The sequence below is a fragment of the Balaenoptera borealis genome, assembly GCF_965194805.1.
Source record: "Balaenoptera borealis genome assembly, chromosome: 17".
Taxonomy (NCBI): Eukaryota; Metazoa; Chordata; class Mammalia; order Artiodactyla; family Balaenopteridae; genus Balaenoptera; species Balaenoptera borealis.
The window spans coordinates 83,548,149-83,572,644 of NC_138876.1; the positions used below are offsets into that span (position 1 = coordinate 83,548,149).

Consider the following 24,496-nt stretch of genomic DNA (forward strand, 5'->3'; position numbering starts at 1 on the left):
AACAAGACATTTTACGATAACTCTGACAATAGGTTAGAGTCTATTATGTCTCTGGAAAACACTACACTAAAAATATGGATATATATAAATTTGCAAAACTTTGTTAGTTTCCAAATTTGTTCAAATCTATGGAATGTACAACACCCAGAGCGAACCCGAGTATAAACTGTGGACGCTGTGTGATGATAGCATGCCCATCTAGGTTTGTCAGCTGTAAGAAATGCACCCCTCTGATGGGGAAAACTGACATGAGGGAGGCTGAGCGTGTGGGGAGGTGGTGAATGGGAAGTCCCTGCATCTCCTGCTTAATTCTGCTATGGACCCTAAACTGCTCTAAAAAATAAAGTGTGTTTTTTTAAAATGGACTTCTCACTAAACAACTGATTCTAAAAGACATCTTTAAAAAGAAAATTTAAATTCTTACTAAAAAAAAAAACCTCTAAAATTAGGAAAACTGCAAAGAAATACTTCACCCCTTATTATTCGTCCCCCCTCTCCCCGCCCCCATAGGAGCCTTTTGGAGAGTTTTTTCCACTAAAAAATGAAACTGCACAGACGTAGCAAAAATGTCATGTCTGAAATCAGAGCCATCTGAGAATGAATGAAAATGAATGAATGGCCAATGCAAACAGCAAATACCATCTAAGAATGAACCACAGAGCCCAAGCAGTTGGTCTCAGAGATGCCCTAACACATGACACACATGCCCTGAATCTTCTCCTAATCCAGCTGGTACTACATACAAGTGGCAAAATGGCAAAGGAGAGCACCACCACTGAGGCATCTAGGAGGGACCACGTGAGGGACATGGTTCCAGCGCAGGGACGAGGCTTGGCCCAGAGGGCCCTCCCTCAGTGGGGAATCGCAGAGCAGGCGGGAAATAGCCAGGCAGAGAGCAAAATTACAGCTAGCCTAACAGAACTTGGAAAAAATCGTTCTCAGAGTTGCAGATGCTGATAAGTAAGAATCACCCTAAAAGCTGACTACAAGACACACATGTATCAATATATTATCATACACAACAATTTTCCATTTAATGTATTTGCTTCCAAAATGAAGTTTTAAAGAATGCTTCTGTAATTTACTCCTCCCCAGTCTGCTTCTTGAAGGGAACATTAAATTGTTTTAAAGGGATGTTCTATTTAATAGTGAATGAAACTTTATGTTAACTTGGAAAAAAAAAAAAGATTTTTGCTTTTAACTCCAGATAGTAAATATTTATCTGCTAAAGGAACAAAATCTTACCACAAAAATAATATAAAAAAGACCAAAATCTTAAAATATCAACTCCTGGATGAAAAGGTATTCTTAAGGAGTTGTCACTAGATGGACCATTTTTAAATCCAATGAGGAAAAAACCAATAGGATTTCTTTGCCATCTTCAGCATAGTAAGTGGACCCTCGTCACCCCTACACTGACTGGGCAGACCACTGGGCCGGCTGACCTCTCACCAGGCTCCAGGCCTTGGCTCCTAGGACCAGTACCATAGTTTTCACCTTTTATTTTACAGTAATACTGAAAAATAAATAGGCCTTAAAAACGTCAGGAAGAGAAAGGCAAGGCTTCTTAAAATTACTATTAAGAAAAATGGCCACATTTAATATTTTCCTGTTTGATCCTGAAGTGTTTATAAAGTACAATACTTAAAAGAACAACCTAATTTTGGAGTCCCATAGCATTAATTTTCTTTTTTAAATGTTTTCCAGGAAATATATTTTAAAAATCTGTTTAAATACTGTCTTAAAACAGCTAATAGTGGTATGTGTGGCATAAACTCTGATTTTCTTATTGGCTATAGATTTAAAAGTAACAAACAACTTTAAACCTAAATGGAATGAGTCTTTCTACAATGTCATTCCAAATTATAGCAAATTCTATAAATGAAGATCTGTTTTTTGCATGGCACTGTGCCATATCCATATTCCCACTCTGAAAGCACTAGAAATCTGTAAAGTAGGAAGACAGGACAAACCTACGTAACAGCTCTTAAATTAAGGAGAATGTGACATATGTTGTATGAAAGGCACTAGTTTTAAAAAACAAACAAACCACAAGGGTTCAACACTGGAAAGAGCCCATCCAGCTGGAAGGAATCAGGACAAACTTCATGAGCATGTCTTCAATGAAGAGTGAAGACACTCCAGGCAGAGTGAGGGGGGAAATACCAGGAATACTGAATTGGTTCATTAAATGGGCCACAGAACAAGCAGCAGAGCAACAGAAAAGGCACTTGGAAAAGGTGAATGAGGGAACCCTAACCTGGACACTGAGAGGCAGGCTCTCCTGCTGTGCACTGCAAGGAGCGACCTGAGATCTCCGGGCAGATGGGCGGCACGGCCAAAGCTGTGCTTCCAGAATTTATCTCAGGGCTGTGGCAACACTAGCAGTGGGACACAAATGGCTTGAAGGAAGAAGGACCCAGAAGTGAATAGGTAACCAGCTGGAAGTCTCTGTACAACTCAGGCAGGGAGTAAAAAAATAAGTGAAGGTTGAAAAGAAAGGGAATCACAGAGCCATCCTGCAGAGACAGTCTGTGAGGACTCTGGCACTTGTCACTTATGATTTGGGGCTTCATACTAACCACTGCCCCCCACGCATCATCAGGTGCAAGAGGTGAATTCTTTAGGGCTAAAATGCACTGTGGCTGACCCGTTTCTCAGAGATGAAAGAGCTGACAGATTCTCAAACCCAGCCCCTCTACAGAGGAGAGAGCCTTGGTGAGAAGCCCATCTGTTCTGCAAGATGCTGATTTTATAGCTTGGGAGGAATACAAGTAGCACAGTGTGGGCAGCATGGGCCACTCGTCACACATCACGCCCTGTTTCTGCACGTGTGGCATGGGGAGGGGACACCTCTGATGCACAGGGGTGTAGTTACCTGTGTTCCAGGTTAGGGAGCAAGGGCTTCTGGGCTTGAAGAATCCTTGGAACTAACCAGGAGTGGCATCACAGTGGTTAAAGGTAGAGGCCTTGCCCCCTCCCATACTGCCTGGCCTTCTGTGGCCTGGTTTCTTTCCATGTCTCTGCAGGTGGTTGCACGCTCAGAGACCGTGATATGAAATTACTTTAAATCTCTGTAAGCCCATGCCCTGTGCCCTTCTGGAACACCAAGACAAACAGCAAAGAAAACTGCTCTGAGCAGCTACCCCCAGTCTCCCATACTTCCATTTAAGTTACGTTCTTTGCTCTCTGGAACTAGGTTTTGTGGCTTTCTATGATAGCCTCTCTGCCTCAATATTTTACCTTGAAATATTTTCAGACTTACAGAAAATGTGCAAGACACTCTTGCACTCCTGACCTAGATTTGTGCACAGTGAACCTTTCTTTCACCAGAGCTGCTTTGTCACCCTTTCCAAATACATGTGCACATACACATTACTGCCATTGCAGTTGTTAGTTACTATTACAATTATTTTGCACGACCACAGAGAGTAAACTACAGACATAATGGTCATTAAAAATGTTTTTATTAAGACTCAATTTTTTTAGATCACTTTTAGGTCATAGCAAAACTGAAGGGAAAGTTCGGAGACATTCAATATACCCTCTGCCCCTACACATGCGTAGCTTCCCCATTATCAGCACGCCCCCAACAGAGTGGTACATTTGCTACAACAGAGTGGTACTTTTGCTACAGCAAAAGTGGTACATTTGCTACAACCTACATTGACACATCATAATCATCCTTACAATATGGTTCACTCTTGGTGTTGCATATCCTATGGATTTAGACAAAGGTATAATGAATGGCATGTATCCATCATTATAGTATCATATAGTATATTTTTACTGCCCTAAAAATTTTCTGTGCTCCTCCTACTCTCCCATAACCCCTGGCAACCAATGATCTTTTTACTGCCTTCACAGTTTCTGCCTTTTCCAGAACATCATAGAATTGGAATTATACAGTCTGTAGCCTTTTTAAATTGGCTTCTTTCACTTAGTAATATGCACTTAAGGTTCCTCCTCAATAAGGTTCATGGCTTGATAGCTCATATTCTTTTAGTGTCAAGCAATATTCTATTTTCTAGATGAGCCAGAGTCTATGTATCCATTCACCTACTGAAGGAAGTCTTGGTTGCTTCCAAGTTTTGGTAATTATGAATAAAGCTGCTATGAACATCCATGTGCAGGTGTTTATGTGGACATAAGTTTTCAACTCCTTTGGGTAAATATCAATACTATGGAGCATGACTGCTGGATTGTATGGTAAGACTATGTTTAAATTTTTTTTTATAGAAGTTTTCTTTTAAAATAGATTTTATTTATTTATTTATTTTTTGGTGTATCTATTTATTTATTTATGGCTGTATTGGGTCTTCATTGCTGCACGCGGGCTTTCTCTAGTTGCGGCGAGTGGGGGCTACTCTTCGTTGCAGTGCGCGGGCTTCTCACTGCGGTGGCTTCTCTTGTTGCAGAGCATGGGCTCTAGGTGCGCGGGCTCAGTAGTTGTGGCTCGCGGGCTTCAGTAGTTGTGGCTCGTGGACTCTAGAGCACAGGCTCAGTAGTTGTGGCGCACGGGCTTAGTTGCTCTGCGGCATGTGGGATCTTCCCGGACCAGGGCTCGAACCCGTGTCCCCTGCACTGGCAGGCGGATTCTTAACCACCGCGCCAACAGGGAAGCCCAAGCTATGTTTAATTTTGTAAGAAACTGCAGAACTGCCCACAGGGGCTCTGCACCATCTGCACCCCCACCGGCAATGATGAGAGTTCCTGCTGCTCCACATGCTCACCAGCGGCTGGTGCTCTCGGTGTGTGTACTCCGGATAGTCTAACAGGCATGTCGTGGTGTCTCACTGCTGTTTGAATCTGCATGTCCCTGACGACATGATGTGGAGCATCTTTTCATGTATTTATTTGCCAGCTGTGTATATATTTTCTCTGGGGAGGTGTCTTTTAAGTTCTTTGGCCCATTTTTAAGTTAGGTTGTTTTTTTTTTTATTGTCGAGTTTTAAGAGTTCTTTGGAATTTTAGATAACAGTCCTTTATCTGATGTGTCGCTTGCAAATATTTTCTCCCAATCTGTGGCTTATCTTCTCATTCTCTTGATACTGTTTCTCACGAGCAAAAGTTTTTAATTTTAATTATGTCCAGTTTATCCATTTTTTCTTTCATGGATCGTACCTCTGATGTTGCATCTAAAAAGTCACTGCCACATCAAGGTCATCAACGTTTTCTCCTATGTCATCTTCTAGGAGGTTTATACATTTTACATAAGTCTACATTCCATTTTTAGTTGACGTTCGTGAAGGATGTAAACCATGTGTCTACATTTATTTTTTTTTGCATATGTATCTCCAGTTGTTCCAGCACCATTTGTTGATGAGATTATCTTTGTTCCACTGTATTGTCTTTTCCCCTCTGTCAAATATCACTAGACTATATATCTGTGGGTCTATTTCCGGGCTCTTTATTCCATTCCATTGATGTATCTGTCTACTCTTTGAGCAATACCACACTGCCTTGATTACTGTAGGTTTTGTTCTTCAAATAAGTCTTGATGTCGGGCAGTGTCAGTCCTCCAACCTTGTTCTTCTCCTTCAATACTGTGTTGGCTATTCTGGGTCTTTTGCCTCTCTACATAAACTTTCAAATCAGCTTGTTGAATGGCTGTTTAATTTCAAATACCACTGGATGTATTCATTCCTAAGAACAAGGTCATTCCTTTGGAAAACCACAGAACAATGAATATATTAAGGAAATTAGACATTGCTACAATACTATAATCTAGAAGGTTGTCCATATTCAAATTCTACAGTTGCCCAGTAGAGCAAATCTTTTCTAATAAAGGATCACAACTGTGTCTAGTACCAGTTTTCTGACCCCTAGTTTTGACTCCTTGGCTTCTATATGTCTAGAACTGTAAGACTCTCTCTCCCAGCCACACCTGTCTGAGGCAATCAAGCCTTGAGTGACTCAACAGCAGGAGGCACAGGAGGACAAAGGGGCCAGGGTCATGGCCCCTCCCACCATGTTCTGCTCTGGGTGGAGGCAGTGCCAGTGATGGGGGCACAACACACAAGAGCAGCTGAGCTCACCCTAGGTGACCCGGGCCACCTTGTTTAAACCTTACCAACCAATCACAGCAGCTCCAGAGAGCAGTAAGCAAACATCCATCCCCCCACCCCACAGACTTGAGTGCTGCAAGGGGAACGTATCCTTTTCCCACAAAGTGTTAATGTATATAAAGAACTTACAAGACAAGTAAGCTCTCACCAAAAGTTACTGTTATCATTACTACGACTGTTTCTATCCAGCTCCTGACTCTGGTGAAGAGAAAGCAGAACTTCTTCTCCACGCTTTTATCTAATGATTTCTTTGTGTCAGGTCACATGCCAGGCATTCAGTCTGTCTTCCCTTTGTGGCAAACTCCTGTACTTCCAACCACATAAATTCATTTTTGAAAACCAGTTGAATCAAATTATTCTGGAAATGACAATCACAGAAATAGTTTGATAACTTGGTAAAGAAGCAACAACATTTTTAGTGGGAGGCTCTATTTGGTAATTTACCAGGTTCAAATTCAGGGGGTCAAGGTTCGAGAGCTTTTTCAAGGTAAAACTCCAACTCTACCCCACCAGCCTCCTAACATCTTCTAAGAATGTACACGAGCCATCGGACAGATCGGAAGGAGAGCAAGGGCTTTAGATGATTACAACATGCCTCAATGGCCTTACAGCAGCAACTGGTGATTTTATTTTGGGTCACAGACCATTGTGACAACTGGGTGTAAAGGGATCCTCTCCATACAAAAAAGAACACACACATACATTTCACGTAATTTATTCTGTAGAGACAAAACAATGGTATTGTCTATCAACTCCCTTGTCTTGTCTTTAGAGTTCAGCTTCTTGCTCACCTCCTTGGGGAACAATTTGTGTGACCACTTATCCTAAATGGTCTATCTCTTCCTCTAGGCTGATTGCTTTCAGGGTGGCAGCTACAGGGAGCTGAGGGTCGGCAGAGGGGAACTACTTGGTACTACAGGGAGTATTACTCAGGGCTTATTGAATCAGGAGAAGCAATTACCCTGCCCTGTCTGGGCTGTGGACTGGCTTCATAGGTTATCTTTTATGCTGCCATTTTCTGTTAAATCTGTTGAACAGTAGGAGGTAAAAGGGGTAAAGTTAATATAAGCTAGATGATATAAGGATTTCTAACAGGTAAAACGAAACAACACATAATAAGGCTTACTTTAAAGGAAATAACTGACCGAAGATCTAAAGACATAATTTAAAAATCGGTTCAAAAATCAGACAAGCCCATGATTTCCAAAATATACAACAGCTCATACAACTCAATATCAAAAAAACAAACCCAATCAAAAAATGGGCAGAAGACCTAAATAGACATTTCTCCAAAGAAGACATACAGATGGGCCAATAGGCACCTGAAAAGATGCTCATCACTGATAATTATTAGAGAAATGCAAATCAAAACTACAATGAGGTACCACCTCACACCAGTCAGAATGGCCATCATTAAAAAGTCTACAAATAACAAATGCTGGAGAAGGTGTAGAGAAAAGCAAACCCTCCTGCACTGTTTGTGGGAAAGTAAATTGGTGCAGGCACTATGGAGAACAGTATGGAGGTTCCTCAAAAACTTAAAGATAGAACTACCATATGATCCAGCAATTTCACTTCTGGGTATACACCCCAAAGAAATTAAAACAGGATATTGAAGAAATATATGCACTACCATATTTACTGCAGCATTATTTACAAAAGCCAATACGTGGAAACAACCCAGGTGCCCATCAACAGATGAATGGATAAGGAAGATGTGGTGGGTACATATACATATATACACATACACACACACAATGGAATACTATTTAGCCGCGAGAAAGAAGAACATCCTGCCATTTGTGACAACATGGATGAAACTTGAAGACATTATGCTAAGTGAAATAAGTCAAACAAAGAAAGACAAATACTGTATGATATCAGTTATATGTGGAATCTAATAAGCCAAACTCATAAAACAGACAGTAAAATGGTGGTTACCAGGGGACAGTGGGTAGGTGGGATAGATGTTGTTTAAGGGTGCAAACTTACAATGAGTAGTAAATAAATCCTAGAGATGTAATGCACAGTACAGTGAATACAGACAACCATATGGTATTATAATCATCAAGCTTTCTAAGAGACTTGAACTTAATTATTCCTACGACTAAAAAGAAAGAATAATTATGTGAGGTGACAGAGGTGCTAACTATTGCTACAATGGCAATCACACTGCAATATATGTGTATCAAATCAACATGTTGTATATCTTAAGTTTATACAATGTTATACATCAAATATATTTCAATTAAAAAAAAAGAATGAAGAATAAGGAAGATGTGAATGAAGCTGTTGACCATTTAACATCTGACATCATCCAGCAGCTCACAACTAACACCACTGCACAGAATGCTTAGAATTTCCTCTTTGTAAGAACTGGAGAGTTTCAAGTACAAGTCTTACATGTTAATAAAATGACACATGCTATATTACATCTAGGGATTTCGGACATTTCCCCCTTGAATTATTAAATTAGGAGGTACTCCTCTAATCAAATATTTAACCTACACACTAAGAGACAATCATGTTTGTACCTAGGTATAGAATTTAAGCAATTCTATGAACACTGTTTGATAACATTTTAAAGAAAATAACTGCTTAAATCACTTTCTTCCTAATCTTCTACTTTGTATACTAAATCCAACTTCTCTTTCTTTATATTTGACCTCTGAATCTTCACTGCCTAGCACAATATCTGGCACCAAGCAGCTCCCATTAATAGTGAATGGATGTATTTTAATTCATTAGGTAGATTCAAAACGCAAATACTGGGGCTTCCTTGGTGGCGCAGTGGTTGAGAATCTGCCTGCCAATGCAGGGGACATGGGTTCGAGCCCTGGTCTGGGAAGATCCCACATGCCGTGGAGCAACTAGGCCCGTGAGCCGCAATTACTGAGCCCGCGCGTCTGGAGCCTGGGCTCCGCAACAAGAGAGGCCACGATAGTGAGAGGCCCGCGCACCGCGATGAAGAGTGGCCCCCACTTGTCGCAACTACAGAAAGCCCTCGCACAGAAACGAAGACCCAACACAGCCATAAATAAATAAAAATAAAATAAAATCAAATAAACCAAAAAACAAAAAACGCAAATACTGGTAAAACAAGGGGAGAAATTCTCCAAGATACTATTTTACTTTTCCTTCTATCCTGAGCCTCAAATGAAAATGAATTCACCTGTTCCAGCTGATGGCCACATTCTCTTTTTACTCTGATTCGTTTTAAAGTTCAAAGCATAGTGGGACACAATGCTTTGGAATCTGAAATATCTTAAGCTTTCTGCCCTGGAATAAAGCCAGGTGACAAACACACATCATTAAAAAAAAACAAAAAACAAAACAAAACAAAACAAAAACCAAACTAAGTGAAACTAGATGGCAAACACTAAAGAAACTAGCACAGTTCTCACAGCACTCTGGACAGACTTCACCCATTTTCCCAAATGCCGCTCAGTTTGTTTTTTTTTTTTTTAATTTTTGAATTTTTTTTAATTTATTTTTTTATACAGCAGATTCTTATTAGTCATCAATTTTATACACATCAGTGTATACATGTCAATCCCAATCGCCCAATTCATCACACCACCACCCCCAGCCCCCCGACGCTTCCCCCACTTGGGGTCCATATGTTTGTTCTCTATATCTGCGTCTCAATTTCTGCCCTGTAAACCGGTTCATCTGTACCATTTTTCTAGGTTCCACATATATGCGTTAATATACGATATTTTTCTCTTTCTGACTTACTTCACTCTGTAGGACAGTCTCTAGATCCATCCACATCTCAACAAATGACCCAATTTCGTTCCTTTTTATGGCTGAGTAATATTCCACTGTATATACATACATCTTCTTTATCCACTCGTCTGTCGATGGGCATTTAGGTTGCTTCCATGACCTGGCTATTGTAAATAGTGCTGCAATGAACATTGGGGTGCATGTGTCTTTTTGAATTATGGTTTTCTCTGGGTATACGCCCAGTAGTGGGATTGCTGGGTCATATGGTAATTCTATTTTTAGTTTTTTAAGGAATCTCCATACTGTTCTCCATAGTGGCTGTATCAATTTATATTCCCACCAACAGTGCAAGAGGGTTCCCTTTTCTCCACACCCTCTTCAGCATTTGCTGTTTGTAGATTTTCTGATGATGCCCATTCTAACTGGTGTGAGGTGATACCTCATTGTAGTTTTGATTTGCATTTCTCTCATAATTAGTGATGTTGAGCAGCTTTTCATGTGCTTCTCAGTCATCTGTATGTCTTCTTTGGAGAAACGTCTATTTAGGTCTTCTGTCCATTTTTGGATTGGGTTGTTTGTTTTTTTAATATTGAGCTGCATGAGCTGTGTATATATTTTGGAGATTAATCCTTTGTCCGTTGATCCGTTTGCAAATATTTTCTCCTGTTCTGAGGGTTGTCTTTTCGTCTTGTTTATGGTTTCCTTTGCTGTGCAAAAGATTTGAAGTTTCATTAGGTCCCATTTGTTTATTTTTGTTTTTATTTCCATTACTCTAGGAGGTGGATCAAAAAAGATCTTGCTGTGATTTATGTCATAGAGTGTTCTTCGTATGTTTTCCTCTAAGGGTTTTATTGTGTCCGGTCTTACATTTAGGTCTCTAATGCATTTTGAGTTTATTTTTGTGTACTGTGTTAGGGAGTGTTCTAATTTCATTCTTTTACAGGTAGCTGTCCAGTTTTCCCAGCTCCACTTATTGAAGAGACTGTCTTTTCTCCACTGTATATCCTTGCCTCCTTTGTCATAGATTAGTTGACCATAGGTGCGTGGGTTTATCTCTGGGCTTTCTATCTTGTTCCATTGATCTATGTTTCTGTTTTCGTACCAGTACCAAATTGCCTTGATTACTGTAGCTTTGTGGTATAGTCTGAAGTCAGGGAGTCTGATTCCTCCAGCTCCATTTTTTTCCCTCGACTGCTTTGGCTATTCGGGGTCTTTTGTGTCTCCATACAAATTTTAAGATTTTTTGTTCTAGTTCCATAAAAAATGCCTTTGGTAATTTGATAGGGATTGCACTGAATCTGTAGATTGCTTTGGGTCGTATAGTCATTTTCACAATATTGATTCTTCCAATCCAAGAACATGGTATATCTCTCCATCTGTTGGTATCATCTTTAATTTCTTTCATCAGTAAGTTTAAGAAAATTGAAATCATATCAAGCATCTTTTCTGACCACAACGCTATGAGATTAGAAATGAATTACAGGGAAAAAAACGTAAGAAACACAAACACATGGAGGCTAAACAATACGTTACTAAATAACCAAGAGATCACTGAAGAAATCAAAGAGGAAATCAAAAAATACCTAGAGACAAATGACAATGAAAACACGACGACCCAAAACCTATGGGATGCAGCAAAAGCAGTTCTAAGAGGGAAGTTTATAGCTATACAAGCCTACCTCAAGAAACAAGAAAAATCTCAAATAAACAATCTAACCTTACACCTAAAGGAACTAGAGAAAGAAGAACAAACAAAACCCAAAGTTGGCAGAAGGAAAGAAATCATAAAGATCAGAGCAGAAATAAATGAAATAGAAACAAAGAAAACAATAGCAAAGACTATTAGCAAAAACTAAAAGCTGGTTCTATGAGAAGATAAACAAAATTGATAAACCATTAGCCAGACTCATCAAGAAAAAGCGGGAGAGGACTCAAATCAATAAAATTAGAAAGGAAAAAGGAGAAGTTACAACAGACACCACAGAAATACAAAGCATCCTAAGAGACTACTACAAGAAACGCTATGCCAATAAAATGGACAATCTGGAAGAAATGCACAAATTCTTAGAAAGGTATAACCTTCTAAGGCTGAACCAGGAAGAAACAGAAAATATGAACAGACCAATCACAAGTAATGAAACTGAAACTGCGATTAAAAATCTTCCAACAAACAAAAGTCCAGGACCAGATGGCTTCACAGGTGAATTCTATCAAACATTTAGAGAAGAGCTAATACCCATCCTTCTCAAACTCTTCCAAAAAACTGCAGAGGGAGGAACACTCCCAAACTCACTCTATGAGGCCACCATCACCCTGATACCAAAACCAGACAAAGATACTACAAAAAAAGAAAATTACAGACCAATATCACTGATGAATATAGATGCAAATATCCTCAACAAAATACTAGCAAACAGAATCCAACAACACATTAAAAGGATCATACACCATGATCAAGAGGGATTTATCCCAGGGATGCAAGTATTCTTCAATATACGCAAATCAATCAATGTGATACACCATATTAACAAACTGAAGAAGAAAAACCATATGATCATCTCAATAGATGCAGAAAAAGCTTTTGACAAAATTCAACACCCATTTACAACAAAAAACTCTCCAGAAAGTGGGCGTAGAGGGAACCTACCGCAACATAATAAAGGCCATATATGACAAACACACAGCAAACATCATTCTCAATGGTGAAAAACTGAAAGCATTTCCTCTAAGATCAGGAACAAGACAAGGGTGTCCACTCTCGCCACTCTTATTCAACATAGTTTTGGAAGTCCTAGCCATGGCAATCAGAGAAGAAAAAGAAATAAAAGGAATACAAATTGGAAAAAAAGAAGTAAAACTGTCACTGTTCGCAGATGACATGATACTATACATAGAGAATCCTAAAGATGCCACCAGAAAACTACTAGAGCTAATCAATGAATTTGGTAAAGTTGCAGGATACAAAATTAATGCACAGAAATCTCTTGCATTCCTATACACTAATGATGAAAAATCTGAAAGTGAAATTAAGGAAACACTCCCATTTACCATTGCAACAAAAAGAATAAAATACCTAGGAATAAACCTGCTGCTCAGGTCTTGAGCACAATTTTTTAAATTGGTAAACCTTACTTCCCCTATGTTACATTCTATTAGCTTATTAAAAATTCCGGCTACAATTTGTACCAAATTCCTTCCTGACAAACTGCCCTAGACCCCTCACATTCCTGCTCTGGAAGAGCAGGGCAGTTTCAGGCTGTTTTCTAGTCACTGTTCAGCACAAGAATTGTACCACCTGGAGGAGAAATCTCAGCACGAGCATCAACTGCAGCTCTCATTGCTTTTCCTCCTCTCAGTCAGTTGTGGTGTGTGCTGCAGAGCTCATTAAAGACACCTGTCTATGACACTGTGACAGAAGCTGCACCCACGTGGCCATCAAAGCCAGGAGAAACCAGTCTCCTAACAGATCAGATCATTCTAGCAATGTAAAACAAAACTGTGTTCCACATCCTTTTAAAAATTCTATCTCACTGACTTTATACCACTTTGGGATGAGATGAATGTTACACTAACGAAAATAAATAGAAATAACTATTCAAAAGCAAATTATATATTATTTTATTACCATAAGCTAGGAATGACCTTGATGAGCTACTGCCTCTGCTAATTAAAAATGGCTTCAGATCAATTATTGAAAAACCAAAGTTGTCTTATTTGGTAAATATTTCCCTATACTCAACAGGTTTATAGCTGATAACCTTAGGTAAATCATTCAGTGGTATATTTTATAGCCAGTTTATCCTGGTGGGTCCATCTGATGTCACACTGCAATCCCACTTTATATTTTTTGTGATCACCTTTTTAATGGAGGAATATGTGCTTGGTAACACTCAGAAATGTTACTACTTTATCAGGTAGAACCTCAAGGACTTCATCCACAGTGACTGTGTGTTGAGAGTACACCCAGAATGTCTTTTCTGGGGCAATCGTGGTTCTGCTGCAGGTATGCCTGTGGCGCCGCTGTAAGCTGAATGTTTGTATCCCTCCCAAATTTACACATTGCCTCCTAATGCCCAAAGTGATGGAGGTGAGCTCTTTGAAAGGTGATTAGGTCATGAGAGTGGACCCCTCATAAATAAGATTAGTGCCCTGTTAAAGAGACCCCAGAGAGCTCCCCAGCCCCTTCTGCCATGTGAGGATACAGGGAGAAGATGGCCATCGATGAACCAGGGAACAGTCCTAACCAGACACTGAATCTGCCAGGCCCCGACCTGGACTTCCAGCCCCCAGAACTCTTGAAATAGGCATTTCTGTTGTTCATTGGCCACCCAGTCTACAGTAATTTGTTACAGCAGCAGGGGAAGAGCTGAGTGAGCACTCGGTTCAGGCGCACATCTCTCCTAGGCTCCCCACTTGCGTCAACCTCAGCTCGGCTGACCTTAACGCACAGTTGGCTGATTTCTGTTCACCAGAAACGGAGACGATCCTGCGTCTGTCCCACCTGTTCTCTGTCTTTGTGCAGGTGCTACTGTCTGTGAGATTAGAAAACCCAAATTTTCAGGCTAAGAGAGTTGTTTCCCCCTCACTCATCCTCCTGGCACTCTCAGGGCCCAGCTGCTTCTCCTCACGGCTGCTGTCTGGACCGGCTGGCCCTTTCACTGCCCTTCACCTTCTCACTGCTAGAACCTCCTCAGAAGTGTGCATGTCGGTAGGCACAGTGCCCCACCCCTGCTCCAACTAATTCTTCACAGTATTTCTGGTGAACTTTCTAAATGCAGACCCAATTAAGTGCTCTGCTACCTCCTTTAATTTCCAGACTAAGTCTGTACCTGCACACAGTACAAGCCCTTCAGGCCCAGATGCTGCTAGCTTCATCCACAGCCACACCCCTTCCTCTCTATAATCCGCCTCCTCCACGCTCCTCGAGCGAGTTACCACCCCCAATCCTAGCTAGACGGACCCTCCTGCTCACTCTTCAGACCTCTGCGCAGCTCCACCGTCCTGAGGCTGCCTGTCTCAGGGCTCCCTCTGCCTTCCTGTGCTCCTGATTGTGACTCTGCATTCTCCCACCCACCACGCTGTGGCTGGCTGCTCACAGGACTGTCACCACTACTGCACTGGCAACTCCGTTACGGTATTGACATGATTGTATCCCCAGCACTGGCCACTCTAAAAATATCTGCCGAGTGAAACAAAGAATGAAAATATGTCAGCAGCATAACTTTAAACTCATTGCGACCTAATACTTATCAAGAGACAGCCAAAAAGAAATAATGTTAACAAGGATTAGCTTAAAATTATTCCTCTTTTATGCTTTCCTCTAGATATCCTAAAAAGTACTCCTGCATTAAGTATACCACTAACAGATTTTTTAAAAATTATCTGTGTTGTAGAAAGCTCTAGCAATTAGTGTGAATAAATAGCTAAAATTCATTGAGCGACTACCCTACTGACACTAGTAACAGACACACTGTTTCATTAAGTTTAACATACCCCTTGAGGTATCTTTATCTCCATTTCACTCATTTAGGTACTAGGCTCACAGATGCTCAAGACATTCCCAAGATAAGAGAGCCGATAAACACTATACAATCCACAATCCCACTGAATAGCACTGAGCTCTTATGCTGGCAGCTTGCACAAACAGATGTTAAGAGAAAGAATCCCCACTAAACTGGTTATTATATTTGCTATACTTTCTGGTTTTATTTCTATATTACAGCTGTGTCCTCTTCCTTTTAAGAACACTTTTCGAAGGGACCACTACCAGACGTGGCAGTACTTTCCATGTGTACTGGGTCTGTTTGCAAGCAGAGCCTTGAGCCTCAGTGTGAATGAGTCTCCTTTACCACTGCTGACGTGATTCTCTCGCACGTAGATTTCCACATTCACTGAAACCTTATACTTTTAAGGCCACTTAAAATCTATTTTGGACAAGACCGAATACATAAACAAATAAATGTGAACTGCTGACTTAGGTACGTGGAGAATCAGAAGTACTGGGGTAGAGGCGATTGTCCAGGGATGGGCAGTTAAGATAAGTGAGGGGTGAGGTGCCTAACAGAGAGGAGAAACAGAAGGCAACGAGTGGGGAACTCAGATGCCACTGACTGGTGTTTCCAACTTAATCATTACAGTTCAACCTCACATACCATTTCTTGAGCTGCTACTACTTACTGGCAGCCTTCTGGGTGCTTACACATGACATTTTCATAATCTCCTTGAACAAGCCAGTGAGATAGCTATTAATGCTCTGTCACACCTGTGGAAAAGGAGAATCATGGCAATCAAAGAGCTTGCCCCCGCATATCTAATATCCTGACTTTTCCAGTTGCTGCCTGAAGGCTGGACTTACAATTAGCCTACATCACAGAGCTAAAGGGGCAAGGAATTAGTACAGTAAATGCCCTACATATGAACCTTCAAGTTTGCGAACTTTCAAAGATGCGAACGTGCATTTGCATGTCCAATCACGTAAGTTAGTTCACGTGTCTGGTGTACACTGTCATATGGGTGCATCCTCTACAAGTGGTCGTGGTTTTGCGTACCTTACTGTACAGTACTGTATAGGGTACAGTATCTTTATTTCAAGCCCAGGATGTCTGGAAGCAAGCGTAAAAGCAGCGGTGATGCAGCTGGTAGTGCTAAGAAGAGATCCGCAATGCAGGAAATGGCAAGGGGATTTTCTTTATTTGAGGAGGCACTGTTAGTTTTTGAGGAACAGGACCTGAACGTAGAACAGTACACGAAGGTCACAGCAGCCATTCAGAATGCAATCCAGTGCTACCATGTCATCTATGACGAGAAAAAAAGAGCTACTCCCCAGACATCACTGGACCGTTTTTTCAAGGGGGTAGACAGAATTGAATCCAGCAAGGAACCAGAACCTGTGCCATCAGTGTCAGGCGTTGAGTGAAATTGCAGCTGGCCCTCCATCTCCTATTGCTGACGATCCTTCAGCTCTACCATCTCTCACCTCCTCTCCCTCCTCCAGCCAGTAACTCTTCTTGCCTGTTCACTGGATGCCAGCCCCTGGATGCCAGCTGTTGTACTGTACTACTGTACTATTCAAGGTACTATACTGTAAGATTAAAAAGGGTTTTTTTTTTTGCGTTTGTTTTTTAATGTGTTATTTGTGTGAAAACTATTATAAACCTATTACAGTACAGTACTATATAGCAGATTGTGTTACTTGGAAACCTAGGCTAACTTTGTTGGACTTACGAGCAAACTGGACTTACGAACGCGTCATATGTAGGGGACTTGCTGTATAGTCACATTGTGAGGTATAGTGGGGATTAGAACTTCAATATATGAATTTAAATGGAACACAATTCAGTCTGTAACAACTTTTGTAGCCTAACATCTGGGTTTAGTTGGAGAACATTCTATGCACAGTTAAGAAGAATATATATTTTGCTGTTTTGAGATAAGAGTGCTCTCTACCTACTTGTTAGGTCTAATTGGTTTATTGCGTCATTCAAGTCTTCTGTTTCCTTATTGACCTTCTGTTCGTTCTGTGCTCATTTTTTCATTTTCACACTGCATTAGTTTTCTTTTCTATTTATTTCCTCTGAAGACACTCTGTAATTTTGGTGGGAAAAGACTGGCTGTCATAACAGGAAGATAATCCCACCCTATAAGCAAACCTTCCACCTTTAGCATTGCTTTACTCCTAGCAATTTCTTCATTTCACAGAATCCCAGGTGGCAAAGATGGAGCAGGAACAAAAGCAGCTGTGAACAAGCCTGAGGGCTCTACCTCGGCAGTTACCACATGTGGGTTACACTGAAAACCAGACCAGCTGACAGTTTCTCTTCAGGCATCATAGTCTCTCTTGTGTTTACTCAGGGATTTAGGTATTGCTGGTGTCGAGAAGGTACTGCTGACTGTGCCATCAAAATCTGCCCCAAGTCCCCCCATTTTACTACATGGTGCCCTAACTCACTTGTTTCCTCAAGCCAGAAACTCAGAGGAATCTTGTTTCTTGTCTTTCCTTCACAAACCACATCAAACCCATCAGCACATCCTGTTGCTGCCAACTCTGAGATACATACTGAATCTACTGTTTACCATCCTAGTCCAAGTCATCTTCTTCCCTCAGACTTGAGCTACTCCCAAAGTCTCCTGGATGCCTTTACTGCGGCCTCCTTCTAAGTTATCCTGCACAAATTTCAAACTGTGAGTAAGATCACATCCTTCCTTTCCTAGACAGCAGGGAGGATTTAACACACCAGCTCTCTAACACTGTACACACGTTCTCCATCCTCACTTGCTGCCACTCCTGCTGCAGAATTCCCCTTCATCCATATGCACTATGTATATTCCTGCATACACCATGCCACTCTGGCCTCTTGTTCTTTGCTAATTCAGTCTCCTCTGATGCAAATGCCCTCACAGCCCCTTCTTTGGTTCTTTCCAACTTAGCCTTCATAACTTAGATAGAGAATCAGCAACTCCAGGAAGCTACCTCAATCTGCTCTCTCCCCAGTACACACACACACACACACACACACACACACACACACACTCTCTCTCTCTCCCCTACCGATCTATCAGTCATGCTTACCTCTTCACTGCTCTCACATCCTTTGTACAGACCTCTATTATTATACTTCCTAGAGTCTTTATCACATGTTTATTTTACCTTTCTCTTCCACCATAAAGTGAGTCCCTTAAGGGCAGAGATGATTTGTCATTCATTTTGAATACCGTTTACCCATTATTTAGCACAAGGTTTATTATACAGTAAGTAAACATCAAAAAATGCTTCTTAGCGAATGTACAAATCAATGAAATACACTGATACATCCTCTCATTCAAACGGAACATAACAAGACTGACAACATCTTGATGATTATCTAATACTCAACATTAATCATATAGTTATTGAATGTCTACCATAGGCCAAGCATTATTCTAGTCACTGGGAATACAGCAGTGAAAAAGTTTTGATTTGGAAGTTATAGCCAATGCAACAAGACATGAAACAGGTAAAGAAGCATAAGTATTAGGAAGGAAAAAACAAAATTGTTATCATAAGTAACATAACTGTATAAATAGAAAAGTTTTACTATACAAAACAGACATATGAATTGATAAGAATATCCCTTGGACCCCAATGAATATATGAGTAAAAGTTAAGAAAAACAATTTGCAAAAGAGAAGCTGTCATCAGTAAATAAATATAAGAGAAAGTATTCAGTTTGACTAGCAGCAGGTACTCTACTATGAGGTTTATAGTTTACTTAACTGTACCAAGAAATCACAGCAGTAACAGCAACAACAAAATGTATACCCTTTTGGGATTGACCCATATACACTACTGATGCTATGTATAAAATAGACAACTAATGAGAATATACTATATAGCACAGGGAACTCTACTTACTGCACTGTGGTGACCTAAATGGGAAGGAAATCCAAAAAAGAGGGGATATATGTATATGTATAGCTGATTCATTTTGCTGTGCAGTAGAAACTAACACAACATTGTAAAGCAACTACACTCCAAAAAAATTAATTAAAAGCAAAAAAAAAAAAAAAAAAAGGTATATCCTTTAATCCACTAAAACAGTTCCTAAAATCTACTCTGAGAAATAATCTGAAATATGTAAATACGTATATATGAATATCTATTAAAGAGTTATTTATGTTAGCAAAAGAATGGATATATATTATATGCTGAGAATATGGAAAGAGTAAAGAAATTATAATGTGCAGTCATAAAAATGTTGACGGTGGTATTGATGTGACTGCTGAGAAACTGTCAGCAGTGGAAACGGCTATAAGCTTTACAAGTTATTATGGTAACAATATACTGAGAAGCACAAAACCCACATTCAAAGGCGTCTACTGCATCAGAAGTCAGGATCATGGTCACCTGGAGCAGGAGGGAGAGGAAGGAAACAGGAGAGTGTTGCAGTCTCAGGTATGGACTGCATTCTATTTCTTGCACTGGACAGAAATGTATTCACTTTGTGATTACTTGATGAAATGTATACTTATAATCTGTGTATGATTCTATATGTATATTACATTGTTCAATTTAAAAATGTATTTGAAATTTAAATAAAATAAAGTAATGCAAGTTACCCCTCTGATATCCTCAGCCTGTTTGTGGAAGAATTTAATTAGAGACTGATGATCACTCACTATGGACACAATGAAAAGATCCCTCCTCTGGGGAAGAAGTTTAACTTAAAGATCTTTAAGTTGAATTCAAACCTAAGAATTTAACAGATGAATGAAACTTAAAAACTGTCAATAAAATTAACAGCCCTTAAAACAAGTCTGCTCAAACCTTCCCTCTTCTTTTGGTGGTAAAAATTAATACCCTATACAGAAGAAAACAAACATGGTATCCTCAAAAATAATTTCTGATCCACTAATGACCACTTATGCCCCTGAAGATCAAACCCTATTATGTCTTAATTCATGATTTTTATCCCCCTAAAGTAATTAGCAAAGAAGTATTAAATTAATGTGTATTATTCTACTGTCACATAATCACTCTTACTAAAATTATATTTCTAAGAAAGATAAAAACAAAAACAGCCAGATTTCATAACAACACACCACTTCAGCAGGAATCCTGATGTGCTTGTTTCTCCCTCACCACCTCCCCACCCCCGCCAAATTATCAAAAATTTGCTACCAGAAGTACAAACGAGCCATCAGAGACAGTTCAGAGCTTCTGTTACCTAAAATCTATGTCGAATCCTGGCTCCACCCCCTGGCATTACTGTATAATAAAGTGACAAAAATGTTCCTGATAAAAATGTCTTCTGAGACAAACTCACAGTTGGTGACTGTGGGGATCGGTTCTCTGCACTCACCAGGGAGGGTAGATACGGATGATGTCTTGTGGAAGTCCCCTGAGGCAGCGTGCAGTCTCCTTGGCGAAGAGAACCTTCAGGCCAGTCCCAGGGGCCCCACCCTGAGAAGAGCTGTCAGCCTGCAGCCCCGATAACTGCTCACACATTGCAACTTGGATGGTGCATTCCTCATGAAGCTCTAGAATTTTCACAGTTAATATACCAGATTTTATACCTAGAAGGTGAAGAAAAGAACAAAAGCAAAAATGAAGCCTAAAAGACATATGGTCCAAGTGTGAATAAAATTATCATGAAAAAGAGAATCACTTTCAGATAGCTTTCTTCACCTGGAGAAAATGGTCTATATATTGATACTTTGCAAAGTAAAATACAGACTCTAACATGCTCACGGTAACATCTTTTTTTTTTTAATCAATATAACCTGCATGTTGCATTTAATATATACATTTTAAGCAACATAAGAAACAGTTTTCTATCATAAAGAAACAGTCTTGCACATACGGAAAACTCAGATCCATCACTTCACAAGGCACGTTTTCACTCCAAAACCTGAACCCTTTCAAACATCACAACAAAAGGAGTATGACCGGGTCCTCTCCACCTCATGCCCTGCTTTGATTGTCTACTTTGAGACGACGCAGCATGACTGGCCGGCTGCAAGTATTCTCACGATCGTGGACGTTCCAAGTTGAGGATTTCTGTGGACTGATGGGAGTTAGGGCTCTAGATTTAAATGGGTGGAATTCGATCTGGATTCAATCACTGGCTCTCTTATTAATTAAGTTGGCCAAGTTACACAGCATTTCAACACCTCATCTTTCTCATGTGTAAACTGGGGATCAAGCCACCTGCCTCGATTAACATTTTTAAGAATTAAATAAGATAAAGTTGAGAGTGTGCATAGCCTATAACCTGGAAATCCCAGCTATGTACCCAGGAACTCTGTCACATGCATCAGGAGATCTAGACAAGGCTGCACATTTCAGTGTTGTTTGTAAGAGGAGGCAACCCAGCATCAGTCCATAGCCAATGGGTAAACTGTGGTGGGTTCATGGAAGAGACACTCTACAGAAGCTTATGTGAATGGACCCGATCTGTATCTATCAGCTTGGAGAGAACTCAAATACAAGAGGGGTAAACAGATATGTACAGCCTAACACCCATAATGTTATTTTTCTTAAACACAAAGACCAATAAAATATTGTTACAGATACATACGTCATACAAGTACATAAATATGGACTAGCAGGACACACAGAAAACTCGCTGTAACTGTTGAATCACGCGAGAAAGAGGAGCGTGACACAGCAAGGGAACCCAGGGGATTTCAGACTTATCTGCCGTATTGTTTGTTATAAAAATATGTGAAGCAAAAATGACAAAAGATTAATATGTGTTATTAATTCTAGGTAGTAAATACCCTTTTTTTTCATTACTCTCTGCTTTTTAGTTAAAAAAATAAATGAATTAAATGAGATAAAACCTAAGTGTCAGGCACAGTGCCTTGCTAATAACAGACACCAATATGACTTTCATTACCACTTTAGCTAACTGGTTAACAGTGAGTATAAAAATTAACATTTAAACAGTACCAGCGCCTTAGTTATATAGTTTAATTTCGTTTCCATTTCTTTCTCCCTTTCACTTTTCTCTACTCATTTTCCCCTGGACCCCAAGTTTTCCATGCCCTCCTCTCTCTGAGTGCCACCAGCAAGTGTTCATGTATGAAGCAAGGTCATGGCATCTCCCCAGAGCACTATCTGGAACTATGATTTCTAAGTATGTGTCTATCGTGAGACTGTTTCTTAAGGTAAGAAGGAAACAGAAGGGGGAAGGATGTGACCAAGCACATCCTAAGCTGTGCTAAGCTGCGCTGGTCACTACGGGGAGTAAAAACACACTTTAAAGAACGGCACTGCCTAGGAAGCGAAGACTGAGTCTGCTGTGCCACGACAGGTGACTTTTTAATAAAAAGTAGCTCACCCTCAGCTGGTGAACAGGAAAAGAAGTCAGGATATGTGGGGGTCACTGCAGTGAACACACCGTTTTTCCTGGGCAGGGCAGCAATGCAGTGGGCGGAGTTAAGTTCACTGGCAGCGAAGGGAAAAGCCCTAGTGTTAGGGACTGCACTAGCCACAGGCAAATTTCTGGACATATTTTAGGAATTTTTAACACTTTCACCTGCACTCAGGGGTTACCCCCAACACTACCCTCTGCCAGCGGCAGCAGCCGCCGTCCAGAGCCCCATGGCCCGTGCTCTCCAGCACCCACTGCCCTGCCGGAGTTCAAGCAGCCGCCGTCCAGAGCCCCATGGCCCGCGCTCTCCAGCACCCACTGCCCTGCCGGAGTTCAAGCAGCCGCCGTCCAGAGCCCCATGGCCCGTGCTCTCCAGCACCCACTGCCCTGCCGGAGTTCAAGCAGCCGCCGTCCAGAGCCCCATGGCCCGCGCTCTCCAGCACCCCACTGTCCTGCCGGAGTTCAAGCGGCCAGCGGTGCCCGGGCAGCACCGTTCTCCCTTCGGGTAACCGATCACTGTCATGTGCGGCTGATGACCAAGCGATGTAGGTTTTCAGTGGTCTGCCCCCAACCCTACAGTCCACACAGACGCTGACAGATCTTACAAAAGGCAAGACACTACAGAAACACATAAATAGTATTGCAGCAGAAATACCTATATATCTATGTTGAGTCACACTGCTACTGACTGCAGCTTCTTTGAAGATTTTTATGAGAACGCCTGACAATACCTAGTAACTATGAACCCTGATTTGACCATCAACACAGCATGCTTGGTGACCAAACAGGTCTGGGAGTGCTACCTTGGATGCAAACAGGGCTGCGAACAGCACTTCTCCACCAAGCACCGTGAAGGCCCTCCCACAGGACGTGCTCCCACACAGGCCTGAGGAGAAGCCAGTGGTCTGCCTTCCCTGCAGAAAGTAAGCAGCGTCATCTCCTCCTCTTCCTCTGAGGGAGAAAGAGCCTGGGACAACCCAAGACAAGTTATGCACTCAGTGCAAGCTTTCAATCTGAGCACAAGAGACACTGGTTTTACAAACGAAGAAGACTGTTTTGCAGTTAGATGGATGAAACATAAAAGGCCATTCTGTGACAGTGGGGCAACATTTTCCATAAATGCTGTGAGACTCAGTCAAAGTTTCATGTTGTCAAGGGAAGTGTCTCCTGAATCTCAGCCAGAGGCAACTATTCCTTCCCTCTGAAATCCTCAAATACCTTATCTACACTTACAAGTATCCTCCTTTTTAAACGGAGATAGTATCAGCTATAGTCAAGAACACTGCAAACACTGAGAGAGAGAGAGCACAGAAAGCCTACAGTGCAGGGCCTGGTCTGTCACCCATACAAAATAATGGCTGCCACTGTCATCAGTCACTGTCACAATATCAACTTTTCAAGGCATTTTCAAATCTATTATGGTACTTGATCCACAATAACCATATGAAACAGGTAAGGAAGATATTAATCTCCTTTTTTGACAAATAAGAAAACTGAACAAGTTAGTTGCTCATATGACTTTCTTAAGGTTAGAGAGGATTACTGGCAGATTTTATGCTCACAACTGAGTATTCTCACAAGTCCTATACTTGCAGTGTCTCGAGGGTAAATGGCAATTAAAGACAGGAAACTGAGGATGCTTTTTTTCTCTATTTTATTATGCTAAAACATCGGACTTGTTTAAATGTTAAAAAAAAAAAAAAAGAAAAGAAAAAGCACACCAGGTTGAGAAATGGACTCAAGTGAGGCTTATCGCTGGTTGGGCACAGTCAGGATTTCAACACTGAAAAGGAAGAGTATAATTTGACAGAAACCAAACGCTGAGGAAGAAGTGCCCCGAAGACC

The 24,496-nt window shown here is 40.8% G+C and overlaps 1 protein-coding gene across 6 annotated transcripts in view; it reads right to left on the reverse strand.

Moving 5' to 3' along the window:
- The window catches only part of SPIDR (scaffold protein involved in DNA repair), a 358,224-nt gene that overhangs the window by 171,465 nt on the left and 162,263 nt on the right, over positions 1–24,496 (reverse strand). For all 6 annotated transcript variants that reach the window (XM_082364143.1, XM_082364146.1, XM_082364144.1 and 3 more), the window contains one exon: positions 20,636–20,849. In XM_082364143.1, coding sequence (XP_082220269.1) covers positions 20,636–20,849 — 214 coding nt within the window. The remainder of the gene's footprint in view (positions 1–20,635; positions 20,850–24,496) is intronic.